Source organism: Eschscholzia californica, unplaced genomic scaffold (assembly GCF_041429995.1).
Source record: "Eschscholzia californica isolate CP2 unplaced genomic scaffold, dmEscCali1.0.p SCAF_1, whole genome shotgun sequence".
NCBI classification, from domain to species: Eukaryota; Viridiplantae; Streptophyta; class Magnoliopsida; order Ranunculales; family Papaveraceae; genus Eschscholzia; species Eschscholzia californica.
Window position 1 is genome coordinate 28,852,254 of NW_028238198.1, and position 10,490 is coordinate 28,862,743.

A 10,490-nucleotide genomic window follows, 5' to 3' on the forward strand; every position below is an offset into this window, starting at 1 on the left:
AGTTTTGTAATTTGTTTCTTCAATAATTTTTTCTATAAGACTTACATGACTTTTTTTTTGTTTTGGAAAAAAGCTTGAGATTGTTTTTTATATTGAACTAGGTTCCCACCGCGCCCTACGGGCGCGGTAGATCCCTCTTGGCTATCGCCGTTGTGGTTGATTTCATCTCGATTTTACCAGTAAAGTACTTACGAACATTCTTCGATTGTGGGTGTATTGTAGGATCTATGAACACGTCCTCTCACATCAAGTCAGGTCGATCTTACACGAAGAAGTGCATGTACATTGTGTTCATTTTTACACCATATGGGGTCTTGCGAGTACCTCTCATTTGAAATCAGGTACTGAAATACATAGAAAGTCCTTGAGATCAATAAGGTGGGCATGATGTGGTTGTAGTTAACAAGCTTGACGAAGGCTTTCACTCTATACTTGTTTGATGCTTTCTCAATTGAATCCTTTCGGATCACCTTTTTTCGGTTGTTTGAAATCTCTGCAACCAGGCAATGGCCATAGTTCCCTCATCAAATGATCACAACCTGCATACCAACCCTAAAGAACTATAACAGTCTTTTTCAGCTTCAAAGATAGGCGCGACGGTCACAACTTTCGCCAATATTCGAGAACCAACCTCTTCAAAGTGATACTTGCTCACAGAAATCAACGTGATACTCAAACGCAAATATAAAAAAGTGATACTTGCTCACAAAATTGGCGTGACACTCAAATGCAAATATCCGACTTGAAGACCAACACATTGTCCGACTTATTTCTTCGTTAGCAGATTATGAAAAAATTGAAATAAATTTTCTGTCTTCCATCTTCAAATCTCTCATCTAACTTCTATGGTTGTTTTGTTCTTTACTAAGAATGGTATAGAAAATTTGAACTCAATATTGATGAAGAAGCTACTATATCAACATAGTTAAAGAAAAGTTGAAATTCTACCTGATATCATAGTGTTCCAAAGAACCACATCTGATTTTGGAATTTCTTCCAACACTTTCCATGCATCTTAAATACCATACCACACTTAGAATACAATCAATCAAACCACTTCCAACATGAGCGTTTTGATTAAATCCAGTTTTAATAATGCGAAGTGGCTACAATAGTTGTAGGCAGCAATTTATACTCTTCCCCAGTTGTATTATTAACATAAGATTTGAATTTACCAAATTGAACCTTCTTGCATAAAGTTAACATCAGCAATCGATCGATCTTACCAGTAAATTCCCCTAGAGAGAGAGAAATCCGAGTTGATCTTATCTATCTGATCCATCGTCAACAAATTTGGGTTTCGTTTTTCTAAGATTTGTATCATCAACATCAGACACGAACCTAAACTTAAGTTTTGTTGAATCAAGAAGAAGACGAAGTCGAAGAACAAGAAGCATTTAAGAAGAAGAACTGGAGAAGAATCGCAGAAGAAGAAACCTAAAAATTTCAGATGTTTTTTTTAGAGAGAGGATGATTTTAGAGGGTGAGGTTATTTTGGGAATGAAAATAAAAGAAAGTGACCTTATTGATAATTATTAACATTATTTCAAGCTTTACCTAGTATTATAGATAAAATTTTGGTAATTTCTACCTAATAGAAAAAAATCTAGGCTTTTTTTTATTATTATGATAATTTTTACACCCTAAACAACCATTTTCCATTTATTATATGGACTAGCGTATATCCCGTGCCCTAGGGCACGGACAATTGTATCAATTAAATGTTAAGAAATTTATTATTATATTTTATTGAGAGAGAGATTTTTGTTAGTTATTATTTTTTTGTATTATTTTTTTTTGTTTCTTTTCTCTTAGATTAGTTATTATTTTATTGAGAGAGAGATTTTAATTTCTTTTTTTAACACTTGAAATTTATTTTGTTTCTTTTTTTTCTCAAATTTGTTATTTTATTTCTAAGAAGGAAAAGATTATTGTTTTTTAAATAGGTAACTTTATTTCTACGAAGGACTATATTTTAAATTTTGAGAAGGACTTCTAGACAATATCCTGTGCCCCAGGGCACGGACAACAATGTGACAAAATTCTAACAAAGTGCTTGTAGAGTCGCCCCATGGTATAATTTTAGGTGCTCTCTCCAAGCATGTCACTTTCTATATTTTCTAGGGTATTATTTTCTTTTGTTTCCTTTTCTTCAATTATTTATTATTTTATTGAGAGCGATTTTAATTTCTTTTTTCAACCCTTGAAATATATTTTGTTTTTTTAAATTAGTTATTTTTTTCTAAGTACACAGTTATTTTTTTCTTCAAATAGGTCATTTTGTTTTTTTTTTTTTGATTAGTTATTTTATTTCTAAGAAAGACACATATTTTTTTAAATAAATTATTTTATTTTTAAGCACTCTATTTTAAATGTTGAGAAGGGCCTCTAGGTATAGCCCGTGCCCTAGGGCATGAACACTTGAGAGAGAGATTTTAATTAGTTATTATTTTATTGAGAGGGAGAGATTTTAATTGGTTATTATTTTTTTGTATTATTTTTTTTTGTTTATTTTCTCTTAAATTAGTTATTATTTTATTGAGAGAGAGATTTTAATTTCTGTTTCTCTTATTGTTAGAGAGAGATATTTTTATTAGTTATTATTTTTTTGTATTATTTTTTTGTATTATTTTTTTGTTTATTTTCTCTTAAATTAGTTATTATTTTATTGAGAGAGAGATTTTAATTTCTGTTTTTCTTATTGTTATATTTATTGAGAGAGAGAGAGAGATTTTTATTAGTTATTATTTTATTGTATTATTTTTTTGTTTCTTTTCTCTTAAGTTAGTTATTAGTTTATTGAAAGAGAGAGGGAGATTTATTGTTATATTTTATTGAGAGAGAGATTTTTATTAGTTATTATTTTTTTGTATTATTTTTTTTGTTTCTTTTCTCTTAGATTAGTTATTCTTTTATTGAGAGAGATTTTAATTTCTCTTTTTAACCCTTGAAATTTATTTTGTTTCTTTTTTTTTTTCTTAAATTAGTAATTTTATTTCTAAGAAGGAAACGATTATTGCTTTTTAAATAGGTAACTTTTTTTCTACGAAGGACTATATTTTAAATTTTGAGAAGGGCTTCTAGACAATATCCTTTATTAAAAAAGGATGTTTGTCCGAGCCATCGTTTTTTCCTTCTGTTTTATGATATAGATATTAGGTCTTTATTAATATTAGATCTCTTATTTATCATATCCGGGAAATTTTCGAAAGATCTTCTAAAAATATAAGATATCATCAAATCAAGTTATTTTATTAGATAATTATTATCTTTAACAGTTTTGTATTTTTAGGAAAGTTTTTAGATTCTAATATTTTATTTATTTGAAAGTTTGTAAGTTTAAGAAACCTCTAATGCTATATAAAAGAGATTTTAGTTTATCAAGTTTGATCAATAAGTTTAATCTTGGTTAGATTTTAGTTTAGCAACCATAACTAGTATTGTATTAAGCAGGAGTTTTCGTGCGTCACCCCATACTTCATTAGGGTTGAGGAACCATTAGGGTTATTTACTTCATCTAAACTTACTTTCTTCACCACCCATTACTATTTTCAGTTTTGATTTCTTGAAAGTTAAAATTATGGAAGTAGTAGGTTGGTCTGAACTTCTACCTGAACTAATAGATGTGGTAGCTAAAAGAATTATCATCTATGCTGATTACATTAGATTTCGTGCTGTTTGTAAAAAATGGAGTTTATCTTTATCATCAACCCCTAGTCATCTTCCTCCCCAATTTCCATGGGTAATGCTTCGTTCATCACAAATATCATCAAATCAAATTAATTTCCTTAATCTTTTAGAAAACAAAGTTCACCATTTCAATCTGCAGGAGATTAGGAATAAAGATTATTATGGGTCTTCATTAGGTTGGCTTATTTTACAAGAAGGAAGATCAAACATCATGCTAATGAATCCCCTTACTAGGGTTCAAATCCAACTTCCACCTGTTACATTTGATCCTTTTGCTGAAGATTATTTTAAAAAACCAATGAAGAAAGTTGTTTTATCTTCAAACCCCATGTCACAGGATCTTGTAGCTGTTGTCTTTAGTTTCATAGGGGAATTGGGTTTTTATAAGAAAGGAGATGAATCATGGAAATTTATCGAAGGTCCTGCATATTATTCCGAAGATGTTATATATTATAATAACTCATTCTATATTGTAAACCCAAGAGGATATCTAGCAATTTGTGATGTTATTAATGGTGTTCCTTCAATAGTTTCCACAATGGAACCGACACCACCAGCATCACTATACTTGGGTCAAAACGTCTTACTTTATCTGGTGAACTCATTCGGGGAACTATTGCTGGTTTGTAAGTTTTACGGTTTCTTCCATGATCCTGATGTTCAACTTGTAACCTGTAAAACAACTGGATTCGAAGTCTATAGACTCAATTCAAACGAGAAAAAATGGGAGCCAGTTTCAAGCTTAGACGATCGAATGTTGTTTGTGTGTCGTGGATACTCATCGTCGTCTCTATTAGCTACTGATTTTCCTGGCTGTGAAGGTAACTGCATCTATTTTATAGATGACATGACCAGTGCTAGTAAGAACAGAAATCAAGATTATTATATGGGAGTATTTGATTTAGCAAATGGTAGTATCAAATGGATACCATTTTTTAGCAGCATGTCTTGGTTAGGTCCTGTTCCTATTTGGTTTACCCCTAATGCATATTGAATCGTCGAGGAATATTTGACACAAGTATTTGAAGTTGGGTTTTATTCTCTTTAGTTATGTTATTAGTTATCGATTAAATGGGTTTAGTTTTTACAGTTTTAAGTCTTGTTAACCCTTGCTACTTCTCAAAACACTTACATAGTTACATTACTTTATTTAGCAATTCTTATTCAGAGTGGGTCATTAGTTTTCAGTAAGAAAGGAGATGAAGTATGGACTAATATAGTTGGCTTTGAGCATGACTTTTGTCTAGATATTGCATACTGTATCTACTTGTTCAACTATTTTTTCTTGTTATGATGGTGATGGTCTTGGTTTAATGATGATAGAATGTAAATTTACACTTGAACTGGTTAAACTTAAACCCTGTTTTGAAAAGTTCTAGGTTAAGAATCATATAAAATGAATTTGAAGTACTTTTAACAAAGTTGAAGTGGGGAAGCTTATTTTCATATCAAGATTTTGAACAGAGTAGAAACTTCTTTCTTCTTCGAAACATGATGATTTCGTATTATTTCTGCATCAAATAAGCATATCAACCAATGTTTTCACATTTAAATACCGTAAATATATTTAACTTTAAACTAGAACTTACGTGGAATTTTCGCATTCTTCTTGTCATCCTCCCAACAAAAAAGACAAACCCATAGAAACCTATTGAGTGGAGTTCTCCCCATTTTTGGCCATCTTACGTAGCTAAAAGAACCGATTTTTCCGAACAACTAAGAATCATTTGGCCCCTTCACATCTTTACTAGAACGGTCGTCCGTGTGACTACTTGCAAGACTACTCAAAGAAGATCGATCTTAACTTTGTTTTGCAGTAGCAATGAAGGTGATGTTGATGACGACTATGTCGTTGATACCATTCTACCCTTTATAATTTCTTTTAGAGAAGGGAACACTTGAACAATCATTTCCGATTTTTAGCAACCTTTCTTTGATACTAGAAAGAATAAGAAGCAATTGTTCAGTATCAAAAATCATCAACCACTACTGTGGTGTTTTCTATCTATAACCCTAATTTTATTCCTAGCAGAAGAACTAGTTATAATCATCAATTACTAATTTACTATAAACTTCAAAGTGTGAAGGTTTCTGTCTTATCATTTACAACAGGAAATCGTCAATGTATATAAACTTATGGCAAGAGTTCTCTATGGAGGTTTTCAGACGTTCCACTTGTAAACCATTTTCTTTTTGGAAAGGTCAACATTCTATAAAGGGTTTAAATCTGAATACCGAAATCGAGACCTAGGGGGTGAAAACCAACTTGGTAATTAACCACTCCACCCAAAGGTTGTCGCCACAATTTTTTTAGTGAGGGCCATTTCTTGAACATGTCCAAAGTGTAATATAAACCCTATATGTGAGGGTTTAACCATTTTGCCTATTACCTCTTCTTCTCCTGTGATACATGCATTATTAATCCAGATTAATTTCTAATCACAACAAATCCAGCCTTAGTTCATTTTCAAATTTCAACTAAGTCATTAACATCCAAAATTCATCATTTTTCAGAATCACACACATTTCAAAAAGAGCTACAAGCCTACAACAAAATTAATAGAGCAGATAAAAACGTTCAAAGTTTTTCGATAGACATCAAATGTTGATGTTTCAGTACCTACCCATATATGGGCTTCAAGCTTGTACGGAACTTGCCATCCTTGTCGGTCCAGAACTCGAACAGTGATGGACATTCATGTACAACTAATTACTTCTTTTTCTTCACTTCCACTACATGTGGTGAAGATATGTTGTCACGCGCACCTGATTAAAATGAAACCATGTCAAATCTCATACTTCATATTCGAAATAATAACAAGTCAAGCACAAGATAACACGACTGGTTTACATTAAATGAAAGCTAATTACATCTAAAAAATACATTTTATTTGGAAATTATTAATTCATGTTTGGAGTATCATCAAGCAACAAATGCACACGCGACAAGAATAAATTTTATCAGGTTTGGTAATTGGTATTGGTCTACAACAAGTTAAGAGATCAATATGAAGATTAACAACAAACTAGGATCAATCAATCAAGCTCAAAGGTGTTAGTACAAAGATGAGACTGCGATTCTGTGAAGGTACTTGGGTTATCCGGCCTATAGTTTGTTACTAGCTAGCTAGGCGAATAGAGTTCCAGGTTGAAACAAACTCATTGATTCTTGCTCTTTAAGATTAGTGACCTCAACAACAAAAAAAAAAGATTAGTGGGACACACATAACATTTCAGTTACCATTCACTGTTGGGTCGATTATATATCATATCTTCGATTGAGATCATATCTTCGATTGAGATCATATCTTCGATTGAGATATCGTTTGGGTGCGGAGATAGCTCCATATGGAAGAAATTCGGTTTAAATGTCGTTCGTATATGCGTACTATAAATTCAAGGATCAACTTCACAGCTGAAGCTAGGGAAACAAGAATCTGCCTTGTCTTAAAAACTTATCTACAATAATCTTGTGCCTTAATTTAGGTTGTTCTTTACTATGTCTCCAATATTTGTTTTTTCACTGTGGAAATCAGGGTTCGAATCTTATTATTGTCTACAAAACTTAATATGGTTGATTTGCTCAGATAATTACTTTCGCATCTCCACTTCCCCGGGGTTTCAACAAAATCCAAGTCCCCTGCCACAGTCTCTTTCTTAGAGGTGTTTTCGTATCTTTGTCCTATAATAATAATAATAATAATACCTAATGCACTTATCAGTATTATGTACCATACTTTTCGTACAATATTATGTAGTTTTAATTCCAAATACAATAATACACACTCGAGTAATTTAGGTTAGTGCCATGTAAATATGTAGTTGTAATGTCAAATTGGTAATCAGATATCTTAGTAGAGATACTTCAAACTTAATACCTACATTATCAAATAAGTAGTAAATAAATTCTTAAACAAATAGTTCAACATTTATTACAAAATAATTAAACTATTACTCAATGTATTTAATAATTATAAAAGACATCGACTATTCTCTCATTTGATTTATCTTGTTGTTTGGGAAAGTTGAGACTCTTTTTTTTTATGAAAATAAAAAGACTCTATACCTCCTAGCTGTATTTAAAATCAAACAAAATAATACATATCTAACATTAAATTCTCCAAGAACTCATACAAAAAAAACCTAACCTAATTATGTTAACCTAATTTCATATAAAATGTGGGGATTCCAAAGATAAAAACACTCAACAAACTATTAAATTATTGTATCGGAAAAAACAAACATAAATACATATATACCAAAGATCGTTATCCATCGATATTATTACCGTTAACATATTATCTTACTATTTGGAGAAAAAAAGACTAGAACTAAGAAAAAACAAACGTAAACCTGTACTAAAGAACGTTACCCATCGTTATCATTTCCATTAACATATTACCTTACTATTTTGAGAAAAAAAAGACTCGAACTAAGAAAGAACAAACATAAACCCGTACTAAAGATCGTTATCCACCGAGGTCATTACCGTTAACATATTATCTTACTATTTTGACAGAAAAAGAAAAGTAGAACCAAGAAAAAATAAGCGAAAAAAGTATTAGAGAGAGTACTTATTTATACCTTTAGGAGAAGTATGAATGTGTTGAGGTATATAGGGTTCATATAAATAGGCTTCTCTGAGTCCATAGGAAGGGAAATCAGGGTGGTAATGTTTTTGAAGATATGATTCATCTGGGACTAGCATGAAAGGGAAGTCAGGATTATAAGGTTCATCAATTTGTTGATGATGATCTCCACTAGAGTGATGATTAGGGTTTACCAATTCTTGTTTTTGTTTTTGTTCTTGATAGGAAGCTAAATTATTTCCCAAGGGAGGAACTTCCGGATCATCATCATCATGAAGGTGACTGAAATTAGGGTTAACCTTTGATGGAATTCGGAAGTTTTTGATTGGGTCGTACATGTCGACAGTAGAGTTTCCTGGTTGCTGCTGGTAGTGTTGCGGTGGTACTGGCTTCCGCCGGTGGTGTTCCTGGCGGCGGTACGGATGTCTGTGGTGGTGCTGCCGGTTTTGCGGCTGTCTCCGAATTCTTGGCGATTCCATCGGGATTATTAGGTTTCCCTCAGATTTTTTTGTTTCCTTTCAATGAAAGTTGAACCTTTTAAGATGTGTTTTATACTTTATACAGTATGAGGGTTTTGTTAGACCTAATTTTGTATCCATACACGTGTTTGTGAAAGGTTGGAAATTTCAGAAAAACAGAAAGTGTATACACGTGTCGAAATCAGAAGCCGAGTTTGTTGAGGAGTTATGTTTTTAGTGCTACTGGGTAGTAATCCGTCTATGATTTGGATTTTGTTTATATCGATGTCGTCTCAGATAGTGACTGATAGTCTGATAGATAAACCTCCTTGTAATAGAGAGAAATTCTATAGGCGCCTCACTTTACTACTGTAAACGCCCCTTTTACCCAATTATTTTGTACCTAAGAGCGCGCCAAAGCAATAAAGTGGAGCGCTTATAGAACACTCCCTTTTCTATGTCACATTTAAATACTCCTTAAATAGTCAGTTTAAATAATTATTTTCAGCAATCTTCTCCTGGTAGAGGGGGTGGACTCATATTACTGTGGACAGATAAAATACACTGATCTATTAATTATTATTGTGATTGTGTTATTCACTCTACAATTCAAGGTTCTCAAACAACTTCGGCGATGGGATCTGTATTGCGTGTATAAACATCTGAGAGTTCAAAATCGTTTACATATTTTGGAATAATTTACCCCATAAAATTTGGAATAATTTACCCCATAAAATTTTCTCCTATTACTCACCTTTATACGTGGTATGAATTGCAGTAGGTTCGTGAATCTAGAAATGTGGGGGATCAACACAAATCACGTTTATGGTTCAGTTCCAGAATTTTATCCAACAGGGAGGACTCATTGATCTCGGATTCAACGGCCCTGCAGTCACATGGATTCTAATAATAGATCTAAACTCCACGATATTTAAGTGCCCATGCTCATATCTTATTAAAAGTTGAAGTCGAAGGTCAAATTGTACAGACCATCCAAAGATTTGAATCCTCTTGGACGAAACATACAGATTATGGGAATACTTTGAAAAGTAATTGGGACTCAACACAAGGTCAATTTTATGAAAAGGTTCAAACGATTAAAAAACGTACTCAATGCTTAAATGGAGTAGACGTTCCTTCAATTTGATGAAATCCTATTGAAGTTTTTTTAGGAGATTGGAGCAATCAAAAAGGCAAGGTCCAGATGGGTTCTCGTGTATTTACTATCAGGATAATTGGGACATTCTCGGTGCCGGCTTGATTAAATGTTACTGCAAAAGAGTACATTCGAGTTGTGTCAGATTTTAGAAAAAAAGACTGAAAATATTTGCAAAACTATACAAGAAATATTCTGTAGGACAACTAATGTTATAGAAGGGGATTACCAGGATAATATAGAGTACAATACACAACACCCTGTGTATGATGACGAGGATACAATTTTAGAGGACTATATTTCTCCTGAAAACATCGTTATTGAGCCCAAAATCTCAGAAATGATGGAGCCCAATATAGAGATATCCTCTCATTGTACCGAACTTGAGATCCCTTCAGACCAAAATGAAGACGTTATTAGAGTTGAAGATGATTTGAAGTCGTCTGACTCGCTTAAGGACGATGAATCATTGTTGATCAATGTGTTAAATAAGACCATTGACTCGCTTGACTTTGATAAAGATCTAGAATTCTCCAAGGATCCTAATTACATAGCGATAAAAGAGAGAATAAAAGGTTTATGTCAACCGACTTCTAG

At 32.4% G+C, this 10,490-nt stretch overlaps 1 protein-coding gene and 1 long non-coding RNA gene across 2 annotated transcripts; one reads left to right on the forward strand and one right to left on the reverse strand.

Annotated features, from left to right (window-relative positions):
- The first annotated feature begins 3,394 nt into the window (after positions 1 to 3,394).
- Positions 3,395 to 5,062, forward strand: LOC147565813 (F-box protein SKIP23-like). The gene has a single exon (XM_086668052.1). The coding sequence runs from the start codon at positions 3,581 to 3,583 to the stop codon at positions 4,682 to 4,684; it is 1,104 nt and encodes a 367-aa protein (XP_086524178.1). The 5' UTR covers positions 3,395 to 3,580; the 3' UTR covers positions 4,685 to 5,062.
- Positions 5,063 to 6,122: 1,060 nt separating this feature from the next.
- Positions 6,123 to 8,803, reverse strand: LOC147565814 (uncharacterized). Its single transcript, XR_015237371.1, has 2 exons — positions 8,275 to 8,803; positions 6,123 to 6,456 (listed from the first exon to the last, which is right to left on the reverse strand). It is a non-coding gene; the product is annotated as an uncharacterized LOC147565814 (long non-coding RNA).
- Positions 8,804 to 10,490: the final 1,687 nt, after the last annotated feature.

Excerpts from the sequence above, each read along its gene's own strand:
- LOC147565813 (XM_086668052.1), top strand. The coding sequence starts at position 3,581 with ATGGAAGTAGTAGGTTGGTCTGAACTTCTACCTGAACTAATAGATGTG.